Source organism: Eutrigla gurnardus (genome assembly GCF_963514095.1).
Source record: "Eutrigla gurnardus genome assembly, chromosome: 14".
Taxonomy (NCBI): Eukaryota; Metazoa; Chordata; class Actinopteri; order Perciformes; family Triglidae; genus Eutrigla; species Eutrigla gurnardus.
Genome location: NC_139937.1, coordinates 5,784,471 through 5,811,570, shown reverse-complemented (window position 1 = coordinate 5,811,570; position 27,100 = coordinate 5,784,471). Strand labels below are relative to the sequence as shown.

Here is a 27,100-nt window from a genome sequence, read left to right as displayed (position 1 = left end):
AATAATGAAGCAGCACAACACAGAGATTGCAGTTAAAACATGTCTAGATGTGTATCATCCACCTGCAGCATGGCAGCGCAAACGTATCAGAGGAACACCGCTCTAAGGCTCTGACTGACATTCCCATAGTGTGAAAGGAACTATTTTGGAGCATGAAATGCTAAACCGCTGTAAAAGCAGTCACAGCTAAGGCTTCACCGATGACCTCATCGTGTCCTCTGGGACCCTCTTTGCTATGCTCTGCTGTGGGACAATACTGAATGAACAGCAAAACATGAATCTCCAGTCCCCCACACATGGCTCCAAATGTAACAAAACACTGACATTACCTCAGAGACCGCGGAGGGATGACAATCGGCACGGGCACAAAGGACCAGGCCCAGCCTGAGGCTGTCGCTACGACGGGGGTACACTTGAGGTGAGAGGACACACTCTCAGCCGTCCTCAGATCATTTTTGGTCAGTCAGCACTTCTTAATAGTGCCTCTACTACTCGACCACGAAGAAGAAATGCATAATTGCAAAGACATTTAAAAAAATCCTTTCTTTCTCCTTCAAGTCTAACTATTTTTTTGGACACTTTTTGGTACTCACCCTATCTGTCTGTTGGTGGATGGAGCCTGAGTGATGACGGAGCTGGACTGAGGGGAGGGCAGGGCCTGCTGGATCACTATGCTGGTATCGTGGTTGCCCATCCGTGAGTGGGACTGCTGGTGCTGGCCTTGGCCGGCCTGGCTGTGCAGTGAGATGCTCTGCAGCGAGGAAGGGGAGAGGAAAGCGTGCAGAGTTTAGGTTAGGAACCTGTCAAGAGTGTCACAGTCTGCCCAGCACGTTGTATTTTCAGCACAACTCAAGCATTACAACTGTTTGAATGGCTAATGAGGAACTGTGTAAACTATCATTAACGGGCCTTTTCTGAGTTGAGGAAACATTGAAGTAATTATTTGCCTACAGCTTGTTTGTTTCACCTCTGTTTCATGTAACCATATATGCATGTCAAAATATATAACACAATTATTTAAAACATATCTTCATCAAACAAACATCAAGTTGAAGTCATTTGTCGTCGAACATTTAGCCACAACATTTTAGAAACAGTTCAAATATTGTAATAATATAAAACAAATATTCACCCTAAAATATAAATGTCACAGTTGAGGAGAGGAAACTAAATCACTCACTCTTCTACTGAGGTGTGTTTTAAATATATGCATATTGGCTGTTTACCGAAGCTTTCACTCTGGTTATTGTGCTGTGCACTCCCAGAGACTCTTGCTCTGACTCGCCGCCTGCTGACTTAGCAGAGCCTCCCATCATAAACCACACAGGCTGGGGAGGCGAGACAAGGCTGACCTGAGCACAGACGAGCTCCAGAGCCAAACCACCCAGACGACAGCTTAGCTGCAGCGTGCACTGCACATCTTTCCAGACGTTAGATAAGCAGTCTGTCTTGTGGTGGTTTGACTAGCAGCAGTGTGTTTCAGGTGAAGGTGCCTCAGGGCGGATCTATAATGCATTAATGACCACGTCTTATGTTAGCTCTTTTATGCTGTCACAAAAAGTTGTCTCAGGGGTCTGTCTGGGGAAGAAACAGGACTCCCTCCTTGAGAGATAGCCGTACAAGTGAAGCTACAGGTGGGGAACCTGATCTCTGTTCTCCTCATCTTTGGTGACAAATCTCCTCCTGCCAGCACCCGTCTGTCACAGTCAACAAGACCGATGGGGACAACTGAGCGTGGTCACGTTAGATCTAGGGCGGTTTGAATCCACAAGAGTGTGTGGGCTTCTAGTGACATGACTGATGGCAGCACCACATAACAGTTCATAACCACCCCACCTAACCCCCTTTGGGTGGTTGTGGGTTCAGGGCGACCGAGGTTCTCTGCCGTACCTGTTTAGTGTCCTCTTCTTCCTGGGCCTTGCAAAACTCCTGCTCAATGGAGCAATCCAGTTCACTGAACAAGCCCACCTCCTCACAGTTCTTCAAGAAGCGTGTCGGCGTGGGCGTCTGGTCTGGAAGGAAGGGAAGGTTTTTCAAGTTCATCAGCAACATTATTATCACTATTCATAAGGGACTAGGTACAACATTAAAACACAAATGTTAGCCAATTTTCATACACAATGACAAAGCAGCACTGAAGAAACAAACCGGACACATGAAACAAAATGATACACCACGATAGTAAGAAACAGTGTATGTTGGACAAATTAAAGGCAAGTATATTTGAATTGATTCACCAGATTTGACCCTTTTTCTCTTTGTTTTGTATTTTCTAGATGTTAAAATGGTATGTATTCATGTAGACTGATAGGCTGCAAACTCTTCACAAAAGCCAACACATAAAGACTAAAGAGCAAAGAATGTACATTGTTGTGATTTTAAGAAAGCGTTCTGTTAGTGAGGGAGAGATACTGTGCTTGACAGCCCCATCGCTGCTGATAGAGTACAGATCCCACCTACTGAGTGGGGGTCTCATTGTTGAGCTGAGTCGAGCTGGTATTCAACTTGACGTTGTGGGGGGTGCACGGAGATCAGGTTTCAGACAGTTGAAGGTGATTTTGGGATCAGGCTTGTTTCAAAGGCTAAAAGCATACTTCATGGTCTGTTTATCCATTCTGGCTAGACCGGGGATTGACTTAAACTTTCATCATGACCTCTGTACCCAAAATACAGTTTTACTACAAATAAACTTGTTTTCCCTTTTTCAAACAACTTAAGCTCTATTAATCAAAAAGGCGAGTAATGTCCGTTTTTAGTGGAGGATAACAACTGTGAGTCAGTGGAGCAGGAGGTTAACTTTGGGTCAACAAGAAAAGACCATTTTAGTGACCGGCTTAGCGCGTGTTGCCAAGAACTGGCTATTCCCGAAGTCAAGGCCTCAGTGAGAGAAATGGAGCTGTAATTCAGACAACAGGCGATAAGAACACCCGGCCTAGAAAATCCGATCCCGCCGTCCGCTGAGCGTAAATAATAAAGAGGACACAATCTCGACAGCGTGGCCCGTGCTGTCATCTCGTGTGGCCTGGCCTCTTCTAGGAACGGAGATCTATACTTATGGATCGGCCTTGGGTTGACACGTCTATGCAATACACAATCTATGATTGGATGTTTCTTTTACAGTAGATTAATGTGGCGATCGGCGCGTCACATGAGGCCTGTACTCTGGAACCACGTTAAACATCTCCCACTCCTTAAGATCAAGACGAATGATGGGGGAAAATCGTACTTAGCACGCTTATTTCTCCAGTCATACGTCAGCGCCTCCTAAAGTGTGTGTAAGTGGTATGCACTGCATAGGGCTGCAAGGTAGCGTGTGTCATATGCTTTACATTACTGTAAACAACTGGTATAGACACGCCATGAAGTTTCCTGATGATAGACAAGTGTGTCTGAGCATGAGTCACCGAGGCAGCGAGGCTGCAGATGAACCGCCGGTTCCCCACGTGAACCCTGCTGAGGCCGTGTGAGCGTGTATCGATGGAGCCGTAACTCACCTGATAACATGTTGTCGTTTTTTATGGAGGGGAACTTAAGGGTCATCTCATGTTTGTGTCTATGTATCATCAGATGGTCCTCCGTGGGGAATCGCTGTGGAGTTTTTAAACAGTAGGATTGTTAGAATTGTACGCATAGAGACAAATAAGTGCTCTCATAAACAAACAGACAGGCGCACTGAAGCTTTTACCCACAATAATATTCACATTCAATCATTCTCCATTAAAGAGCGCATCCTAAAAGAGCATCAATCCTGGTGTCGACTTCAAAGAGATTTTTTCTTTACACCTGCAGCGTTATTTACAGTTTGTATTTCACTCAGTTCATTGCTATTCTGTTTCTCCCCTATGCGTGAGGCAGTAACCCACTCCTCAGCCTCCTCAATGTACGCCTCTTCATATTACAGGCAGACACACACACACACACACTGTTGAGTTGTGTTGTTGTTGCGACACACTCACCTGAGAACAGCCAGGAGCGTTGCACACGTACGGCCTTTCCTGGTCTGAGTTCATCACTCTGGCCCCCTTCTCATAAAACTACACAGAAAAAGACAAAAAGGAGAACGCGGGGAGAGGAAGTGAATGACTTGAGTTTCCCCCGCCAGCATCCAAGAGGAAAAATACACTCATTGTGTCACACTAGACATAAACTTTCTATTACACCTGAAACAGCTGTGTGGTTATTTTCAGTAATAAACAGTTTTCTCACACAACAGTAATCTAGGACTAAAATGACATCACCGTTCTGTTATAAAAGGACTGGAAACGGTGGGAAAGCATTTGAACAGTCCAGCATACTTACATAGTTATTATTACTATGCTTTTATTATATAAAATCACAGATTATATCCTGCTCTAAAGCCGGTCCTGCACAAGAACAACATCAAGAAAATAACGTATTGCTATAGTGCTCTATAAATCTTAATTTAATAATTATTCATTCAACATGAATTTCTGCAGGACCAACTAGTATATAGAGGTTAACATGCACATCTAAGAACAAGTGAAGGATTCCAGCTTAAATGATAGAAACAACGATACTGTAAACCATGTTGAAACTTTGCAATAAAAAAACAACAACACCAAAAACCACAGTTTGAACAAGGCACTTTCAAACGCTTATTCTCACCACAAAGTGACAGAATCTGGTCTATCACATTTGCTGGTCTGGCTACATGTTACTCTCCAGCAGCAATTTGAAAAATAACTTTTCACTAATTCATTTATACAGTAAGATAAATAGGACTTTAAATGGAAGGTACCTGAAACGTATTGAATGCCTTCCTTAAAAAGTTGACTTTTTCGCATTTCAGTCAGTGGATTAAATGTTATTATTCAGTTGGTATACGTGTCATAGTGAGAACAAGAATAGGAAGTGGTGGTAGAGCAGCACCGCATGAGGGATGGACACAAGGTGCAGTTCATTTATTCTAAAAGACAACTGTAAAAACATTTTATTTCCCTGCAACTACTGCCAAATCTGTACTTTGCAAGTAATTGCTCAGGACACTACAGCCGTAGCCATGTATCATGTCAAACGTGCGATGGCTTCATTTATCGTTTGGGATGCTTTAATAATTTAGAGTGAAAAAGAGGGCAAACTTTCTCACAAAAGGGGAGTGTCTTTTATCTTCCTGCTCTGTCCAAAAAAATAAAATAAAATAAACTGAAACCAGAGTCACATAAAAGTAAAGGCCAACAAATGCTGTAAATAGTCCGTCCCTCCCTTCACCTAGAGAAATTAAATCACGCACACTAGGATGCATTCTGCATGCGGCTTTAAAAAATATATTGAAAACAGCGTGACTATATTTATGACAGGATGTCAGAGAGGAAAAACAACAGAAATAACAGGTGCATTTTAACAGCTTCTCAAGATCAAACCAAGAGCAACGACATGCCATTTAAAGGCGTTGATGTCCACTTTAATCAATCATTGCATTTGATGCATGCGATGCCTCACTGGCAATTAATTATACCATTAAATTTTGCAACATCTTACAAAACTGTTCCTGCCAACAGTATCTATGGTGATATTGTTCTGTTATTGGAGGAGGACGAATGGAGACATTTACATGATTTTTTTTTTTTTATGAGAACGGCAACAAGTACAGCTGGTATATAGAAACCAGATACTTTAAAAATACGGACTGCTTGTGTCTGTTAAGAGTATGTTTAAACAACATTAAACTCAGATGCAAGTTTAGTGTATTTATTTGAGGGGAAAAGTCCTATAATACTGAGTATATTAAGGTTCAGAAAGTATTATTATAGTATTCTTTTGACTAACGCCCCCGTCCTTGCCTCTAACATCGTGTTTATTGACCGCTGGCTACTGTGACATTGTTACGTGTTTTTTATTTCAAGGTCTTATCCTCGTCCGGTACGATGCAGTCCTCCTCATCACGGACACACAACCTCTGAGCAGTGACCACGTGCCGGCACTACAGATGCCCAGCACTATCTGACAGATGTTTTAACAGATGTTTTAACAGACGTGAAGCGAGTGTGACAGGTATTAAGGGCTCCGTTAATCCCCAGGCACAGCGCAGCACCCAAGGGGTCATCTTTATATTCCAGCCAAGTGCCTCGATCAATAGCTGGAAGGTTCTTAACACTGAACATGCAGGACTTTTGAACGGGACGAAGTGGGAGTGAACATTCAAACTCCACAGAGGAAGACCCCGGACAACCTCCTGTAAGGATTGGACCAGCCGCCCTGAAAGCATGTGAACGAGTGCCAGAGTGATGGACTCCAATATTACATCTTTGCAAACTATTTGAATGACACCAATCTCTATTCTGACGCCACAAAAGGAAAGTTAAATGATGACATTTGTGGATAAAAAAAAAAAACACTACAATAAGCAATGCAACATTTTTTTTCCTGCAGTTTTCTGTCTCCCTCATGTAGAACTGCTGCAACTCCCCCAAAACAAATGGTCCAAATGGGTCTTTGAAGAAGCTGTTCATTAAATCATCAGCATCAGGTGTTATACGCTCTTGCTAATGACTGGGAACGTCTTAATTATTTACAGCATTTACAGCAACAGTTGCCGTTTATCATAGACATCCATCCTCAGCTCATGAAAAACCCAATCCGAAAGTCAAGTCGCTGCCACGCGTCATGTGCCGGGCATGACTACCTTCATACACTATGTACATCTGCGTCTTTTTCATAGGTACAGGCTATTTCCTCCGGCACAGTCAAAACACTCAATATTGTGTTATGCTAAGCAGCGCTGTTTCCCTAACAAGCTGTACTTCATGACCGAGCCTGCAGAACAGGGTCTGGACAGGGTCTCTCTGTCAGAGAGCAATGAGCCCTGGTCTCTCTTTCTGTCACCAGTCCACTCTGTCTCTGCTCCGGGGCCCCTAAAAACTCACCTGGTTTCCTTTGACACAACAAACATGACTAACACTGTTGATCCTAACCCTGAACACAAACTAGATCCAGGATGATGGCAGCTATACGACTGAAGAACCTTCAAAAAAAGCCTATGAACATTGAACCAACATTTCAGGACACATTTTTAAATGTAAAATGCAGTTACAGCTGTCTGTACATTCTTGTTTGTCCATACAAATCCAGCGTGGCTTTCTTTCCTGAATACCTGTACAACCAGATCACTTCTTTTTTAAATCTAAAACTCTGAAGATCGAGAGAAATCTGACATCACCGGAGAGCACTAAAAAGAAACAAGAGTATCCATGACTATTAAAACATTTTACTTTTACCTTCCTGTTTCTAAAATGGGTCGGTTTGTGTGGAGTTTTTTTTTTTTTTTTTAGCACATTTACCAGGAAATTTGAAACATATGACACATATGACTTTCAACCATTAATTCTGTGAATGCCTCTGTGAATTATCCAACAGCTCTCGCACTTAAAATTACCAGCACTCAACGACCCTTTCCTTGGAAGAGGCACTTGGCTCTCATTTGATATAGATGTTTTAGTTTAGCAGAGGAAATTTGGTTACACTTTACATTAACTATATCCTGATGTGTGCGAGGGGAAGGATTAGGGTCCGGCGTTCAATTTCAAGAGGAGCTGGGGAGGAATTCTCCAGGTAGACCGCATATTAGAATTTAAACAATATGCTGAGGAATGGAGGGTTTGGGGTGCAAAGGCACATGGGGTTAAAGCAAGCACAAACATGCGCAGCAATTCAAATCTCCAGCTCCCCATAGCCCGGGCCTTTGACAGCACAAGTTCAAGGTAGGATCACGGTGAACCCTCAGGCAGGGAAAACGGCCTTCTTAGACAATGTCTGCCCTGAACTTTGCTCTTGAAGTGAATGCATGACCAAAAAAAGAGTGCTGTGGTGTAAGTGGAGCACTAGCAATTACTGGTCTCTTCCACAACATGTAAACTTATAACAAATACAAAGAAGCCTCCTCACAGGGCTGACATTCACGTTTTTCTCGCTCACATGGGAAAAGTCCCAGAATGAAATCATTAAAAATGTACAAGTGAACATAATAAAATATGCACAACAGATTTTTTTTTTTTTTTGGGTGCAATGAGACCAAACTGTTGATTGGTGTTATGAATCATGTTAGTCCACAACCTTCCTACACCAGGACAATCATTATCAGAGGAATGTTTCACCTTGAGTCCATGAACAACCATCAACAAATAAAGGTCACTTTTCATTACTGCAATGAGCCGCTGCACTGCAATCAAGCCCAACACAGTAATGTGAAGAATTTGTTCTGCACCAAGGTTATTAAATAACTCAAGTTATGCAGTAAGTTTAACGTATGAGTCAGACTTCACCGCCTTTGCTGCTTTATATTAATTTGTCATTGTTCACATTTGTATCTTTATATTCTTTCCCCCTGTTCATTACTGAACATAAGATTTTGATACACATAAAAATGTAAACATCATGTATTAATAATATTATTAATAAGGTCACAAATTGTCAGCTCTATCAAAAGATGTCAAGTCTTCTTGCGACAAAATTGACAAAAATGTGAAAACTCATCTTCCAAACGTTTACTCAAACTGTTGCTTTCATAAAAAAGTCACTTTATTCTGGGCAATTAGTCCCTGTCATAACGCTTTCCATCTCAGTGTTAATTAAATGATCACAATTACCAACGTTATCGCCTAACTTAAGTGCCTCGCTATCAGGTGCTATTAACACAGCCGATTAAAAGGGACGCAATAAAACCGGAAGCCTCCGCGTTAATCTAAAGCAGCGTGCGCGAGACACAAGTGGTTATTGATGGTGTTGTCACGTGAACACAATGACAGCGATGATTAAAACATCGTTGTGTTTTTGAGCCTATGGCCGCGGAGCGCGCCTCGTCAGCACAATCTCCGTGAAAGTAACCCTCAACATCTCAGCGGTTAATCAAATATCGACTGGCCTGCAGAATGACGTAATGTTGGTCACATCCAGAGAGACGAGGAACGTACGGACATCGCTCTTTTCTTTATTTTTTCACCGACATGACAGAAAAACAAACATTTCCCTGACGATCAATGGTAAAAAAAAAAAAATTCAATTTTAAAAACCCCGCAGCACGCAGGGAGTCCGGGACCAACGCCGGTCTGCGTGTCCCGGGATGGGACGGGCACGGCGGTGATGCGGGGGATCCAGGTTTTAGGGGCTACGGAGCAAATAGGGGAAACACTGGAAGGGAATTGTTGCGACGTGTAATGAAAATGCAACGAGCCGCTCTTTAGTTGAGCTTTTGGGCTGAATTCCTGCAGACCCGGGTCCGGTGCTACCTGACAGACCGAGCACGCACTTGACTCACTCCGCGTTCAACTTCACCCACAGTCAACAGACAGACAGGCCGACGCACGGACGCCGAAGTGAGATGACAATGCACGTACTCGTCACACAAAGTAACACGCCACTTCTCCAAACACACTTGCACGCACACACGAGCCGAGGAGTGGAAGGAAAACACAGAGAGACCGCCGAGGCGGACAACAAAACAAGCTGTTGCATTGGAAGAAAGGAGCGGAGAAAAGTAACAAGGGTCGCCGTTGACGAGCACAACAAACCTGCAGGGGCGCGTGCACGGTCCTCTGCATGGTGGCGCGAGGTTTTCAACTTACCAAACAAGTGTAGAAAACGCGAAGCAGTCTCTGGGAAGAAACCACGTTGGACTGAGAAAAGATTACAATACGATCTATTTAGAGAAGCATAACGTCACCCCCCGGGTGACGTCACGTGGGATTCCTGAACTTCTAAATCATTGCGGTCCGCTGTGGAGGCGGCGCGACCGGGGAGGAGTTTGCGAAATGCACACCCAGAGGCATGGATGGACGCTGCTGGACTTGGAGTGGGTGTGGCGCGAAGCTGGATCTCCAGCGCGGACCAATTAGGCATGTTAATAAGCGCACTGCATCTCAGCCTTCGAGTAGCACATCACCACAATAGACAATTTGAGTCCAACCAATAGGCTTATATAATTAACTTTTATAATATAATATAATATAATTAACTTTTTTATTTAAAATGTATATTCTTTATGTCCTTTGTAAATTATAAATAGATAAACCACTCTGGGCAAACAACTGACAATAATGATTGCTCTGTTCTCCTCAGGTGTCTGTTTCAGGTTTTGAGATATGCAACGTGTAAGCACAACACTGAAAGGTCTGCAAAATAGATTTTGACACAGGGATCCTCTTTAGATATGGCACCGAGATTAGAACATATACCAGGAAGCGCCTGTAATTCAGTGGATCATTTCAATTGAATTGACACAAACCTTGGAGCTTTCAGAGCACTTTAAACTCTGAGGCCCTGGGCGGCTGGCAATCCAGCATTTTCATATTTCAAAGCATCAACAGTAACCGATCCTTGAATCAAAGCTACATATCACTATTGTAATTCACTGTCAGAGCCTGAACACGACCGCTACTGGCTTCTTTTCTGGTGGTCATATCAAACATATTTCTATATTTTTCCCTTATATTTAACAAAACACATCACACAAAAGGGCCATGGATCGACAGACGTGACATGCATCATCACGCTTCACTTGCAACTGAATTAAATGTACACAACACACAGTTGTTCCCCACTGCCTTGAAAAATGAAGTGCCTTGGCTAAAGCACAACTCGGAAGAGATTTAAACAGCTTGAAAATGCAAAGTATTTCTATTGGAGCTCTGTGTGACCTGCTGGTGCCAAGTGGCTGTGATTTCTTGGGCCACAGACACCGGTAGTGAAGCCATCCTCAGCTTCGGGGATTAATGACTCCTCACACATTGAGAAATGTTTACCGCTCGCCTACGACCACTCCACCAGACGCACTAAGAGCTCTGTCACTGAAACAATAACGCAGTCTGAAAAGCCCTCATAACTCAGAGCTTCTCCGCCTCTGTCTTTTAACCAGAGCTTTAATCAACGTTTATGACATCCTTTTGTCTCTTTATTGCCAATATATTTCCCAACCAATCCAAACATTATGTTCCCAGAGGAGCAGACTATTAAGGTTGGAAAGAGCCGATACAGTTTGGGTCAGTGACCCACACTAAAGCAGATTTGATCTATATTATACTAAACCTTTTATTATTATGCCTTTGTGCAATGCTTTTGAGTAAGATCACCTTGAGAAGGATAAGCACCAGTGAGGATGCTTTGTTGCAGCAGGTGCAAAAGGCAAAGGAGGATAAATAACAAAAGTGTCATAGAGGTTTTCAATGTGTAAACAAAATAAAGCACCTTTAGAAATATTTCACTTTGTACAACAATCTAAGATGGAAATGCACGTATGGAAAATGTAAAACATTGTTTCCTGCTCTGCACACCTTGAGTGGAGACGATGTGCCTCCAGGGAAAGGTTGGGTTCTCAGTGTAACTGCATGACATTCCACATTACAGCAACTCAGCACGACGAGCAGAATCAGCTTCATGTTATCTTCACTTCTAACATAATAGCTGTACTAACTATTACTTATCATTATTGCCCATTTCATTCACAGTGACTGCTTGTTTAACCAATGGATGCAGACCAAGTTCCATGTGAGTTCTTCTCAGTCAGACTTGGAGGCTGGAATCGTTGATATCATTTTGTTTCTGAGCTGCTTAGAGGGCTGTTTTAGCTGTTCACTGCTTCAAGATCAGGATACATTGAACTTGGGCATCAGGACTTGCTCACATCTGCCAAAGTCTGACATTGTTTATCAAAGTCGTTGTATGACTTTGGGTGTCCAGATTAAAGCTTTTTGAAAGAATGAAAGGGTTTGAAAACCACTGGTGTGGGAGACACATGGGTCCTGGGACGCCAAGCATCACTAAGCTGGGACCGAGAGCCGAATTCAACCAAACATTATGTGCTGGGAGGTTCCTAGTAGATAACCCCAGTGACATCCACACACTCAAACACTCATCCCTGTAACGTTTACATAAGGTGGCTGGTGAATAGTGCTGCCTGTGGGATGACTCTTTAGATAGGGTGATGTCCTCTGCTCAGCATGTGTGAGTAAGTGTCCCTCCCTTGGCATATGTTTTGGGCTTCTGTATGTGTTCATACTGCATTATTAAAATCATTTGCAAAACTATTTATCAACGTTCTCTGGCTGGGTTTTCAAAACGTCTCATACAAATGGATGATAATTACGACAACTCATCTTCGAAGATTTCATTCTTATTATTTATAGCACAGCAGTGTTTGATTAGGATTTTGGATTCGTTTATAGAGCAGTATGTCTATTGCTTTATTCCTCTCTTAATTATTTACCTTGGCCTGCGAAACATTGTTTTATTACTGCTATTCATAAATCAAATTGAAGTGAAGTGATTTGAACTTGGAAGCAGAAAAAATCTCTGTTGCTGCTATGTTTTAGGACAATTTGACTTTATATCATAAACATATACAATTGAAATGAAATGTTACAGAGGCTGGACTATGTCTCTGCTGGGTGTGAAATTGTAGGATCCAGAATCATTCAGGTGCCTCTCTTTATTGTAGTATGTGGGAGTGCATGCAACTATCTAACAGAGAGCAAAGGATCCTGTTGGTTAGCTCAAACTTGTTGGTAGGTCACAGAGGGCAACAGGGCTGTCTGGTACAGAACATCACAAATGCATGCCTTATCCCATCTATATTTATGGGCTGTAACAAGCCGAAGGGTAATAATTAGTTGCAGCTATGCTCATCAAACACAACTATCAACAAATAATGGAGGATATGCCAGCATATTAAACAAAAGCTCTCAGTTTCCTCAAACAAGAGGCTGTGGCTGGAAAAATAGTTCTACAATCACTGGTTCCTGATCTGAAAACGGGCCCAATGATGACCCACTCCACCATCACCAGACATAAACTTAAAGTTAGTGCACAGTCAATTAATGCAAAACAGTCCGTCACTGGAGAAAGACAAAGTTATTAGATAATATTACTGTAACTTGCATTTCAAAATTGATTTCTGGCCAATTATCAGTAGATCTGCAAGCAAACAACATTAATATTTACTGACTACATACCAGTGATATGTGTTCCTACATGTACATTGAGCAGACACCCCTTTTTGTCTTGCAAGTGATTGCATCACTCCATCTCCTCCAGTGAAAACAGACGGGAGAGAAACACCGACAACAACTTCAAGTTCAATTTGCACACCTAAGCTTTTTGTTACCTATCGGAACATTATTGATTCAATTGATTCTATACATTATGGAATCTATTGGATATTGACAACTTAAAAAAAAAATAATAATAAAGCAAGCACTTGATATATTTAAAAAAAAAAATTGGCAACCTGCGTTATTTTCTAGCTTGTCCCTATCTCAAAAAACCGAATGAAAAAATACCTGTGCATCATGTAAGCTTGATGGTACTAAAGACACTCAGAAATACCATCAAACAGAAGCTTGGACATCTAGTATTGAAATATCTTTGGCACTGCTCTGCCCGACTACCAATTAGAATAATGTATGCAACAACACTCTTGGCAAAGTTGTGGACATGTACAGAATACAGTTAAATACCGAACACAAAGAATAGGCAAAACAGGGCACATATTTATCTGCTGACTAACACTGCCGCCTGGTGGCCATATCAGGTCTTTCAGCTACATGTTGCTCCTGTGTGTGAACCATGCCACAACCACTGTATCATTAACAACAACATCATTCCTGCTATGTTCATAATAGCAATACAATAATTATTAGATAATTTAGTGTGGATATAAGTAGACACAAATCCGGATTTGGGTAGGATTCTAATAAACACAAACACTAGACTATGTTTAATCAGTTCAGGCCTTTAGAGAAGGCAATGCACAGGGGTCAAACTGAAAAATGGGAAGGATTCAGAAGGTCGTTTGTAGTAATGGTGCTGTCGATTAGCTACTGACAATCCCTCTTTCTCTTCAATCATGCCAACTGTACAGAAACTACATCCGTCAAGTTAGACGTTTTTATAACACTCAACTTCCCCTCAAAATGTGCAACTACAACATAAAATCACTGCTTTAGAGTTATGTGAGTGCTCTTTCTCATGCTAAGACTGTACCTTTGCATGCAATGTTATTTATTTTATCTATTTGATTATACATACAATGGATCATAACACAATACTATACATTGTGTAGTTTCTATTATACATTAATTATTATAAATCCATTTAAGAATTACACCTGATGAGACAATGCAATCACATGTTCAAAAGCTGTAAGACATTCTTCATTTAGTTCAGAGGAGACTTTTGTAGTGGCGCTTGTGATGAAAAGTTTTTTAATTCGTTGGCCATTTTAATTGATAAGTGTATTAGATCAACCAGAAAATTAAGCAGGCCTCAAATTGTGATAATAGAAATAATCATATCAAAGTATTTTTTTTTACACTAAAGGCACGTGTGTTGATCATTTCATCATCATCTCTGTTGTCGTCATGTATTGACATTTTAGGCTCGCGACTGGTGTTCAGTAACCGGTATATATGCTTTATTGGTGTAACTTTAAAGTAGGCCTAAAGCATGATGAAGCATGAGTTGTGTCATTTCAGATCATCATATCAAATATGTTTTTATTTCTATCCAATGCCTTTACATTACATGCTTTTGTAGTGAAAGCCACACCGCCTTACTTCCGGTCTGCTCGTCTCGCCCTCCAGCTGCTTTGACGCAGCTCGGAGAAGGCGCCGCACCGCCCCTGCCGCTCCAGCTGTTGCCACCGCTGTCCGCCTGCTGTCTCCCCGCCGCTCGCTTGCTGCCGCCGCCGCCGCCTGCCCTCATTTCCAATGCAGCAACGACCATGACAGGCATCGCCGCTGCTTCTTTCTTTTCCAACGCGTGCAGGTTCGGGGGCTGCGGACTTCACTTCGACTCTCTGGCCGAGCTCATCGTGCACATCGAGGATAATCACATCGGTAAGAGCCGACGAAGTAATGAGCGCCGCAGCCAGCAATGGCCGAGCTTTGCGGGCTAGCACAGTGGTGGCTAAGTTAGCAAGCTAGCAAGTTACTTCCTGCGTCCTGACAACACTGTTGCTAGGTGTGGTGGCTGTTGACGCTTATGTGTGGTCATTACATTTCCTGTTAACCGCCTGCATCTCAGCAGCGACGCCGTAGCGCGGATTAGACAGCTGCTAACGCCGCACCGGAACGCCGACAGGAAGACACGTTTCTTAACGCTCCGTCGGTTCGCTCGTGCAACATTTTTATTGCGGCGCGAGGCCCGCGCGCGGAGCCACATCGGAAGCGTCGCGAGTTAAGTTGCAGCCTGCAAGGAGCCGATGGAGAGATTACTTATCAGCTTGCTCACCGCTGGAACTAAGGATGCCCTCTTCGTTTATTCATGTATTTACGTTGCCAGCCTGTCTTTGGCGATATTATAATTAAAAACCTGACAGGGTCGTTTTTGGAGATGTATATCAGCCTACATCATCTTTTAAAATGTGAATGTTAACTTACTGCCAATGCTTGACCAGTTGTGAAATTAGCATTATCCTTTTGAAACAACAAAATAAACCCAAAATGTGTAATAAAAATTATCCATCCATCCATCGTCTACCGCTTATCCTGTATTCAGGGTCGCGGGGGGGCTGGAGCCGATCCCAGCTGCTAATAAAATTATGATAATAATAATAAGCATTTTGTCATTTTTATCCTTGCATGTCATAACGAGCCACTAAATCTCTTAGCCTATTATAAGGCCTAATAGATTCATATCGCTACATCCCATATCACTTTGAACATCAACTACCAGTTGATATGTATTTCCTGATAGGAAATTAACTTGCTGATGCTCAGACTTTGATGTGTCTATCTCAAAGAAGGAGACCATCTATGTACACTTGGCGTATAATGTCATCCCTGTTGATCACTACTCCACACATTGTTTAATCATTTATTTGTTGTTTTGTTAAATCTATTGCAGATTTAAAGGCTACGGCCACCTCAAATCTGACCATCCGGAAAAGTGAAAAGTACCTTTTTAAAGACAGGCTTGTGTCACTAGAATAAATTAGAGTACGTGCTTCTGGAGCAGCTCATTATAGGGAGCGTGCTGGATATGTGAAATGAAATGCAATGATTAGCTGTGAACCAATTTAAAATTGTACAAACCATGGTCTCAGTCATCTGTGTTTAGTGAAGTTATGTTTGTATTTACTGTTGTGATATGTAACATACATGTATGATTGTTTGACTACTTCGTCTTAGGTTGTTTTTTTTATTTATTATTATTATTACTGAATGCAAAAAAACTCTGTAAAGTCTGTGAAGTGATTTCCCCTCTCTTAGTTCCTACATCTGTTTCCCAATCATATATTTCAGACTCTTATTATTGAAGCTGACAAGGCCCAGCTGTCTCTGTTGTTCTTGTTTATTGCTTGACTGGCTTTAATACCCTCTGCCCTCCGATTGTGTGCCGTGCATGTGTCCGAGGTGTTAGTCTTAGAAAAAAATGCTTCCAAATGACTTATTGGGGAATAATGAGGCAATTAGTTGGCTCTGAGTGGAAAAACTCCGCTGCCCCCCTCCTTTGTCCGCTGGCCTGTGCCCACTCTGAGAAGTGCGAAATCTTGAGCGTTGTGCCAAGTGCCTGTGAAGCATAATTACAGAGAGAGTGCTTGATTTGGCCTGTCTTCCTCCTCATCTGGTGGCCTGCTGCTTAAAGCACATTCTCCATTCTAATTAGGCGCCTGGAAAACAAGCACACATTCTTGTCCCCGTTTTCCCCAGCCAGCCTGCTGGTGGTGTCTGTGAACAAGAGGTGGCGCTGCTCTGCTGTTGGTCGAGGTGGCTGGTCCCAACTGATCATATACAGATTAAATGCTCTGTGTTAAATACACTCAAATACATACAGCTATGAGGGTTATACAAACATCAAACACAATTTAAATACAGAATAATTTACCATCCCGTATCAATCATAGTAAAACAAACTCAAAATGTGTGTACGATTGTTTGTCAATGTGACAGTAGATTCAAGTTGATGATGTGAGCATTGGGTGGTCCACTTAGTCCTTTGGGAACAAATTCAGCGAACGTAAAGAGAGCAGGTTTCTAATGAGCCCCCAGAAAACACCAGCAAGACCAGAGGAACGTTTTTTGAACGCCGAGGCTAAGTCATGTTAAGCTCCAAAGATATCCTCGGTGGTCTGGGATTCTTGTGCGGCATGACAAAAGTGCACGCACTAAGCCAGTGAAATGTTTACCTTGTCACTGAGCGACCAGGCCACTGTGGACCAGAAGCAAATAGCGAGCGTGTTGTTTAGACCTGAGTGTGTGTGTGTAGTGCTGGGGCCTGGCTTTCTGATGGCCTCAAGTGTCCAGACCTGGTAACAATGAGTCTGTTTGTCGCCAATTCTCACTGGAGGCTCATTTAGTAGATTTTGGTATCCACCCCCCAAAAATCTGCGCGGAAGTAATAAATTTGGGAAGCAGTAACTAGTTCCCTGATCTGAGCACCTGGTGGCCCTAATTACATTTCCCAATCCCCCAACACCGGTGCTCCTGTTCCTGTGTGGTGACTGCAACCCGAGGGGCTCCTGTACTTGATAAAACCTCCTTCATGTGAGATGATGTACAGCCTGTGTGTTGTCATCACACAACATGTACACATGTACATACATAATATTTATTTAATGCTTCAATAGGTCAGCTAGATCAATACAATATATTGTCAAATGCTGCATATGTGCGGACCCCCCCCCCCCCCCCCCCCACTTTACTGCAGTTTTTTCTATGTTTGACTGTCAAAGCTGAATTTAACCAAAAACTTGCCATGTATTATTTATTTGGCCAATTACATTCACTCTACATTCAGGATGTGCCTGAACTTGTCCGACCTTGGTTAATGAGCGTGGTCTGATTATGTCTCAACTTCTTTTACTATGAAATGAAGCCAAAGTGTTTTGGTTTCCAAAATCCAGGTATGAGAACACATGATTATTTAATTTAAACATGAAATTCAAAGATGGCAAATACTTGATATCAGTCAAAGCACTTGTATTTTTGTTGAAAAATACATACTAGAGCTGAAATGATTAGTCAATTAGTTGAAAATCGAAAGAAAATCTATCTGAAACTTTTTAATGGATGGAGGAATAATGGATTCAGCACTTCTGTCATTTTTTTAAGCAAAAATGCAAAATTACTATAATTGCTCTTCCATTGAAATAATTTCTTCTCTGTATTTTACATTATTGTAAACTGAATATCTTTGGGTTTTGGACTGTTGGTCAGACAAAACAAGAAATTAAAATCATCTTGAGCCCTGAGAAGATAAAATAATCATTAAAATAATGATTAGTTGCAGCCCTAATAATAAACATATCACAAATCCAATATATCTGCAATGCACAGCAATAAATGTGTCTTCTTGTGTGTGTTCACCAGTGTGTTTGTACAAGCGTGTCTTTGTAGAGATGCATGTATGACTCAGTGCACATGTATGAGTTCGACTTGTCTGTCCTGAACACAGTCACAATAGATCACTTTAACCGCCCCGTGTTTTTTTCAGTAACCCGCAAAGGCAGCTTACACATGGAGCTTGACTCCGTTTCATTTCCTCCTCAGAGGTCACATCGTAATGAATTACCTGTGCCACCACTCCTGGTAATGTCCCCCGCTGCTCACAGCCGCCATAAACATGTCACCATAATGCTCACCACTCTGCTCTACCCTACACTGCATTTAGCTCTAAAGGTGGATGGGAGAGCCAAACACTGGTGGAAATGAGAGAGAGAGAGAGCTGTGCATCTGGTGTGTGTGTGTGTGTGTGTGTGTGTGTGTGTGTGTGTGTGTGTGTGTGTGTGTGTGTGTGTGTGTGTGTGTGTGTGTGTGTGTGTGTGTGTGTGTGTGTGTGTGTGTGAGAGAGTGAGGGTCGTGGAGGGCGTAATGGGAGGGCAGCAGGCGTCACTTCCCCCATTGCCTTAGGAAGGTTTGTTGTGTGATCGTCCCTCTGTTTCCTGTTGTGGGCCGTCACAGGGGCCCTAATGAGAACATGCTATTGCATCATGTTTTCTGCACTCACACACTGCAGCCACTGACTCAATCAGTCTACGCTCACATACACCAGGCTGTCCAACAGCAGACGTAGTCAGTGCTTACAGAAAGTAAGGTTTGTGTGCACTTTTGCATTACGGCTAAGCAGGCTTGATTGAATGAGAAATCTGTAGAAGGTGCATGAGTTTTGTTTTTATTAAGGAAACACAAAACTCATTATATGTTATAAGAAATATGTTATGTTTCACAAAATGTATTTACTGGGATTTTTTCTCTGATGCAGCAAATCGGCACCTTTTATCAGTTATCCTGACTTTCTCTGTTTGCTGTGAACTGCAATTTGGAGAAACCTGAATAGGCTGAAAATGGAAACAGAGTAAAAAATAGTTAAACAAATGTACATATTTAAAAAAAACATATTATAGATAAATAAATTAACATACGTTTTATAACTCGTCTACGTATTTATGTATTATACACACCTGACTTTTCACTAAACCAACCATGGCTTATAGGAACTAAGTGTTTGCCTTTGGAATTAACGATGGTAAATAAATGCCGTTTTTTGCTTCCCAGAAGGCTTCTAATAGCTGGCCACCAAAGTGGACCACCTGTGTAGATTGATTAGAGTGGTTCTCATCTCTACTTGAGGCGCCTTCATCCTTCCCCTTGACTGCTGGTGGCCCCCCAAAAGAATAGCAGAGGCTGCGGGGGGGAACCGGCCCCTGCAGGCCTCCCTCGCCCCCAGTCCCCACCTGAGGTGTGTGTGATTTACAGTGTGTGGGAGCAGATTGATCCACTGCTGTTTGAGCAGTCTGTGAGCAGGCTGCCATTCCACTCCTCGGGTCTCATTAGGGATCTTAGGAGGGATTTCTTGTGCACTCACGCACACACATACCAACACACGGCGCTCAGAATAGTCTCTGCACTGCCTCTGGCTTTTGGCAGGGGAGTCGTGGCGTTATGAATGTGTCTTTCCTACCCTGGGTTTCCATGACTTTGGCTGGGGAGTGGAGAGAGGTGTGCTGTCCTTCTCATTGGGGATAAATACACTTAATGAAACACTTGCTTACGACTGAGGCCTTGAGAGAATCCTCGGGAGCCGTAGGCGCTGAAGTCTAAGCCGTTCTTAGAGCCTACCTGCCAGTGTCATAAAACTCTGCCACTATTTCATCGGCAACCGAGCGGCTTGGCCGTAACCGCTGAGTGGATGATGCCATGCGTCTTTCATCGCCCCTGTCCACTTTTCAGCAAGACTGACATGGGTTTGTTGATTTAGATTCCTGTTAGACCTCTAAAATCTGCACTCATTTTGTACTTAAATGTGGTTCGGGTTGAGTTCTACTGGTAAACATCAAGTTTCACCTTGTTCATGACAGAATTAAGTCAGCCGTTTACACTGTTAGAATGGAGAGTACAGTCTGCACTATGTTTCCTTTTACAGACGGTTGTGTTCATGTAAGTGTACTTTCTAGTCATGCACCATGTTGCACCCGTTGTTTATGGCTTTTCGGTGACAGGATGAGTTGATGGAGTTGTGATTAGCTCCACCCCAAAACACTACAATTAAACTAAATCTATACTAACAAAAAACAGCATCTCAACTACAGTGAATACATTGTAAAATATTTGAAATAAAAGCAAGAATGCACAAAATATCATGGCGGTCCCTTAATTAACACTTTTCCAGATACCTTATTTTAAACATGTGTTTCTAGAAATCCTTGTTTCCCTTTAGCAAAACATGTAAACTTCTTATTCTTAATATAAAAACGTACTTTAACTAAAATACAAAAGTGAAATTTCCTGTTTTAGTTCAGTCAATGTGTGATTAAATCACAAGTGAACAAGACTAAATAAGACTATGCATTTAATGCCAAATTACAGCACTCGAGTTATTAATAATTGAACTGCCTCAGTTCTCCATTACAGTAAAAAATAGATCATCATCCACTGATATCAGACAGCACCACTCCAGTCTAGTCATGCGTTCTTTCTGTCCAGCAGACATTTAGTGGGAATCTGTTTTAGGTGTTTTGTTACAGGGAAGCAAACAAACAAACAAACAAACAAACAAACAAACAAACAGGAGGAAAATCCCAACACTATGGAAGTAGTAATCCAGTATGACTCAGGGTTTTATTACGGCCTCACATTGGTGTTGCTTAATCCTTCACACAAAACAGCTCTAATAACACTATTTCCACATGTTTTCTATCATTGCCATAGTCATTTAAAATCATATCAGCTAACTGGTCCGTTTTGGGCTTGTTTTCGTGTTTGCTTTGCTGAATGTACAATTTTTGCCTCACAAAATCATAAAGTTTATTGTTACACATGCCTTATGTGCAAGCATGTGGGCATAAACGAGCATGTGGATGGAAACAAGCGGTAGATTGAACCAAATGGGGTAGCAGCCTTTCACGGCTCTGTCAGAGGCAGACAGGGAGGCTCAGCTGGTAGGCGGTAGACACCGTGGTTTTATGGGGCATCTCTCTTCTCCCACATGGACGGCACTGGGAAGAGCGTTTGAAGTCAGACCTGCTTCACCTCAGGGTGTGCTGATTGGCTATTGTTGTACATTTAGCACTGCTGAGCAAGATGAATGCCTGGAGCACAGCATGGAGAAACGCAGTACGTGTCAAGTGTGGTCATGTATGAGCAATGTGGCGTTTTCAGATGTGCCACGGAAACTCAAAAGTACTGTCTCCTTGTATATTTTACATAAAAAGTCAACAGTTTAGCAGGATATGGCATCAGACAGACTGGACCCTGCATTTTACCAACAGTGAAGTGGCCTAATTATGCAGTAAAGAGCACAGAAGGCAATTAATTACAACTAATAGAATAAAAAGTGTACATAGGTCTAGAGGAAATAAGTCAAGAAACCAGCATCAGCTTGGAAACTGTGTAGAGTCTAGACAGTGGTGTATGACATCACCTTTAAACTAATTGTGCTGCACATTGATTGCACAATATCCTGCATTTTGATTATGTTCTCTAAATAGATTTTATTAGCCTTTATTTGTTGAGTCAGCTGAGCATGCATGCTCTTTGTCAGCCCAACTCCTACTATTCACTCACACACACACACACACACACACACACACACACACACACACACGCACACACACACACACACACACACACACACACCTGGGACTCACCCAGTTCAGCCACATTCTGCTCCTGTTTGCCACTGAATGTGCTGATGTAGGGTTTTTTTTTTTTTAGGCAGCACGAGGACCAAAAGTTCAGTCACATCGCACATCTGTCATTTGTAATAACATTTAAAAAGATATAGCGTTTAATTTTTTTTTTACTGAAAAGTTCTCCAATTGGCAGTTCGGATCCCGGCTCCTCCAGTCTACGTGCCGAAGTGTCCTTGGGCAAGATACTGAACCCCAAATCGCTGCACCATTGGCATGTTAATGAGTTAGATAATGTTAGATGCTGATATTCATCAGTGTATAAATGTGTGTGTGAATTGGTAAAAGTGACTGAATGTAGTGTAAGGCACCTTGAGTAGCTAGTAAGCTAGAAAAGTGCTACATAAATGCAGGTCCATCCACCATTAAAGCCCTCTCCATCTCTCTTGCCTGCTCAGACACGGACCCCCGACTTCTGGAGAAGCAGGAGCAGCAGCAGCCGACATATGTGGCCCTCAGCTACATCAACAGGTAAAGACATATATAAACTATCATTGAGAAAGAAAATGACTGATCTTCACTTATTTGTGCAGTACCTCGGCTATAAGTCAATCTAATGTAAGTCTGACATAGTAATACGGTGATATTTTTGGTCTTTGGCCCCATAAAGATTTATCTAAAAGTCCTCTCCATCAGTATACTAGTGTGTCCTATGAAGGCCTACCAGTGATTTCAGATGTCATCTGGTGGATTGCTTAGATGAATTGCCTCAGTATTTGGAAGCTGTTTTTTTTTGTTTTTATTGCTGTAGGTTCATCCCAGCCGTCTTTGATATGGTACTTGAATAGTGGTTTTAAAAGCCTTGTGCAGCTAGCCAGTGCACAAGAAGGTCTGCTGCTGTCTCCGTGCCGTCACAGACACATCTTGATGTGGTTATCGCTTAATTTGTTAATTCCACTTTTGCTTTAACAATGTCTATGTTAACATTTCATTTTTATGATACGCGTTTACCAAAGACTTTACTATCCATCATAAACCCTGCTGTAAGGTTTTTTAGATTGGAATAGAGCCAATTATGTTTGTTTGTTTTTTCCAAACATGTGTTCTACAGTAGCAAACCTTCAATAGCTCAACTTCAGCCGTAAACATCAGGCAGGCCCACATTATAAAGTCACTCTCTGATGGATCTTCTATCCCACCATGCCAGGTTCATGACAGATGCTGCGCGGCGAGAGCACGAGACCCTGAAAAAGAAGGTGCAGCCCAAGTTGTCTCTGTCTCTGACAGGCAGTCTGTCTCGCAGCAGTGTTTCCACTCCACCTCGCCACACCAGTGGAAACCTCACCCCGCCGGTCACCCCACCCATCACCCCTTCCTCTTCCTTCCGCAGCAGTACACCCACAGGTACACAGCCATCCATAACACCCTCTAGATGTCCAGACTAGTGACTGCTGGCAGTGAAATACGTGTCATGTATTTCTTTTATTAAGCGAGCAGCAGAGTGGTGTAGCTGTTAATGAGACTGACATTCAACCAGGAGGTCTGCCTTTGAGAGACACTGTGAAGGCAAGCATCCAATCCGCTGAAGTCAATCTGAATCAGCTCAGATGGTGTTCTCACCTGCTACATTATGAAGGAGGGCAAAGAGGGCATATCCTCGATAAAATAAGATCACAAAAGTCTTCCCCTTGTCTTCTTACTTGAGCTGTAACAGTTAAAATGAATGTCAAGATGCTGACAGAGAGCATGACATTTACCCCCTTTATTCACTTTGTATATGATATGATTCAATAGTCCGTTGTAATGGTGAATTACAATCGGATGGATTGGGTGTTGCTTCTAGAGAATTCTTCATGTGGTATATTTTACGGTTACATTGGTGATTCAAACTCAATGTCTTCCATTACTTGCCAGATAAACTCCACAGCTATGACTGCAATGCAGGCTTGGCTCCATATCAATGAAATATCCTGTAAGAGACATATTTTATAATAAAACTCACATTCAAGTTCCAGAGAAAGCGGGGCGGCTTTCATAGTTGGGTTGATTAGTCTAATTCTCTACAGGGTGCATTACATAATAAAAGCTCTATTTCCCATGTTCTCGTATACTTGTTTTGTAAAGTATGCAGGATTAAATCCTGTCTTGTTTTCAGCTCTTGTGGCTTTTTTTTTAGCTTGTCATTTGACATAGCATCTTTAATTAATTGATAAAACTATTTGAGGCCACGAGACCTCAGTTAAATGCATGCATTCTTTCCCACGATTGGCATATATGTTGTAACACGTGACGTAGAGATTATGGGAACATGCTGAGGACTGCCCACGCTTTGTGAGCCCGAAGGCTCAAAGGCCGGGGTTTCATAGTCACAGATTAGTCATGAGTTATAAATCAGAGCTCCTTGGAGAACAGTCGGTCACGATGCCCAGAGTCAATGACTTTCTGTCCTTCGACCTCCCACAGGTAGTGAGTGTGACGAGGAGGAGGTAGACTTCGAGGAGTCCGACAGCGATGAGTCGTGGACCACCGAGAGCGCCATCAGTTCGGAGTCCATCCTCAGTTCCATGTGCATGAACGGGGGAGACGAGAAGCCTTTTGCATGCCCGGTGCCAGGCTGTAAAAAGAGATACAAGGTAGGTTTCACATCATAGACGAAACATAACGCAGCGGTGTGAACTATTTTTTTAACCATGCCCGGGGAGGGATCAAATAAAAAACCCGCCATGTTTGCATCGTGTGAGATGATGTGATTTTATTTGCTCATGTAAAATCAAAATGGATTCCCTGCTGTTGACATGGAAAACCAGTTCTAAGTCGAGCACTGTAGCATGTCAACATGGATGCATACATCTCGTCCACTTCAGTGATGTGGAGTTTTACTGGATTTTCCGTTCACATCTGGTGTGTGCGGTCGGAATAAATCATGTGCAGCTTGAGAAAATTGCATTGCTGACGTGAATGACAGGGTTATGGGCGATAACTTAGTCTGAGGCAGCATTAGGCATCTGTTTAGGGGCAGAATAAGACATTTCATTTCTCCTCCTCTACAGCCTACTGTCAACGAGCAACTTTTTTTTGTCATACAGTAAACGTAAGATGTCTAATCGTAGGAAGCTCTGTTGTACATGTGAACTTGGGAGTGTAATTGTTTGAGTGTCGTATGCTTTGTTACAGAATGTGAACGGGATCAAGTATCATGCCAAGAACGGCCACCGAACCCAGATAAGGGTGCGCAAACCCTTCAAGTGCCGGTGTGGGAAGAGCTACAAAACGTCTCAGGGTCTCCGCCACCACACCATCAACTTCCACCCACCCATCTCTACTGACATCATCCGCAAGATGCAGCAGTAGAGAGCGAGTGAGTGACCAGCACTCTCCCTCAGGCCACTTCCCAACCATCTGAACGCCACCATCACCAGCAACGGCTGTTTCTCATTCCACCCCCTTCCCTTCCCTTCCCTAAACCCCCCGCCCCTTATCTTTCCCTTATCCCAATTGGCTATGACACTATTTTTGATTGCATGGTATAAATGTGTTATTATTCATCCATAACTTTGATTCTGAATGTTAAATCTTTATGTAGTTCACAGTTTTGTATTTTGCACATTTGAGCTATCATTTATCTATTTTTTCTTCTCTTTTTTTTTCGACATGGTGCTGCTTGATGAGGGCTTGTTGTAGACTAAAAACGGTCACACCAGGTCACGAGTAGCCTTGCATGTACAATAGGGCTGCCTGCTTATCAGGCAGGGTGACGTCAGAGGAAGCAGGAAAGATTTGGATGTTTTGGGGGGTTTATTAGCGAATGGACGCACCGTTACCTTGCCTCTGTCTCATTTGAACTAATGTGACAGGGGGAATGAAATGAAAACAATCAGAATGTGTGTTTGTGTGGTCTAACATGTTCATCCTCTATTAGATTTAATGTTAGTAATCTGTTGTTCGACTCAGTTACGTTCCCGTTCATATCATAAGTTCCAAACCTTTTTTTTCCCCCCGTCTGTTTTAATGCAAACACTTGTGTGTGAGCACCAAAGGCTGATCTCAGGTGACGTTTGCAAGCATTTCAGCACCACAATCCTGGCCAAGAGTTCTGATAGGATTTATGCTGTTCAGTGGGATCATGGGAACTCTTTGCGTCGTTGTTGCCCAACGTTCCCACCGGTCACTTTCCTGAAGACTTCAGCCGTTTGCCTCGCTGTTTTTACAGTGAGGGATTGAAGCACTTTTTGTAACAAGTTGCCAACAAATTAGCATTTCCTTTTTTTTTTTTTGCCAATATCTCGTTTCTGGTGTTTGTACAGAAGATACCAAAACGAGGCGAAAGGCCTTCAGAGCATAAGTTTGCAAGTTCTACATTGCTCCAAGGGAAAATGTATACCAAACCTCTAGTGTTGTCAGTATTGTGAGATTTCTGTATGTACAGTAGTTGCCTTGAATTGTAAACCATTCCAATCAGTACGGATTCAGCCGAGTGCAGACATTACACAGGCAGCGCTGCCTGGACTGTTTGTTCACCAACTCCCGGTCTTACGATACCATGCGATTGTGTTTGTCATGGATAGAAGGAAGCTGGGGCCGACATTAGCCATGTATTTAGCACATTTATGTTGGGCTGTGAGATGAACACATGCAGCATCTGCTGTGTGCCATAAAAACATGTCGGTGAGAGTATGTAGAACCCCGTTTCATCATTGGAATAATGGACAGCAGATCATTAAAGGCCACAACTTTGAGCCATTAGGTAACATCTTCACTGCATGGATGTTCATGAACTACGGTCCATTTGAGAATTGTGACAGTATTGTACTGCCAGTATGGAAAAAAAAAATCTTTGATATAGTGTAAAGTGAATGTATTGTTCTGTGTTAAGTGCATTAAATTATATTTTCATAATGTGTATGAAAAGGCAACATTTGAGGTTGTTTGAAGAAGTAATGGTGACATACTGTATTTCTTCAAAAAGCTGCTTCATGTAAACTTTTATTACATTTAGAATAAAAATTCCTCTGATGTGTGCCTAAA

General features: G+C 42.4%; 3 protein-coding genes across 4 annotated transcripts in view; 1 reads left to right on the top strand and 2 right to left on the bottom strand.

Annotated features, from left to right (window-relative positions):
* creb5b (cAMP responsive element binding protein 5b) overlaps positions 1 to 9,740 on the bottom strand; it is a 36,549-nt gene extending 26,809 nt beyond the window's left edge. Inside the window, exons 1-5 of one of the 2 annotated variants that reach the window (XM_084026624.1) lie at positions 9,525 to 9,740; positions 3,957 to 4,034; positions 3,495 to 3,588; positions 1,891 to 2,012; positions 594 to 751 (exon numbers count right to left, since the gene is read on the bottom strand). In XM_084026624.1, the coding sequence (XP_083882750.1) occupies positions 594 to 751; positions 1,891 to 2,012; positions 3,495 to 3,588; positions 3,957 to 4,034; positions 9,525 to 9,554 (482 nt within the window). In that variant the 5' untranslated portion in view covers positions 9,555 to 9,740. The remainder of the gene's footprint in view (positions 1 to 593; positions 752 to 1,890; positions 2,013 to 3,494; positions 3,589 to 3,956; positions 4,035 to 9,524) is intronic. The other variant, XM_084026625.1, reaches the window with a different exon arrangement.
* Positions 1 to 27,100, bottom strand: part of chn2 (chimerin 2) — a 129,018-nt gene that overhangs the window by 53,469 nt on the left and 48,449 nt on the right. The window lies entirely within an intron of this gene.
* Positions 14,618 to 27,092, top strand: jazf1b (JAZF zinc finger 1b). Its single transcript, XM_084027042.1, has 5 exons — positions 14,618 to 14,843; positions 22,534 to 22,606; positions 23,283 to 23,479; positions 24,539 to 24,708; positions 25,250 to 27,092. The coding sequence occupies exons 1-5, from the start codon at positions 14,729 to 14,731 to the stop codon at positions 25,424 to 25,426; spliced, it is 732 nt and encodes a 243-aa protein (XP_083883168.1). The 5' UTR covers positions 14,618 to 14,728; the 3' UTR covers positions 25,427 to 27,092.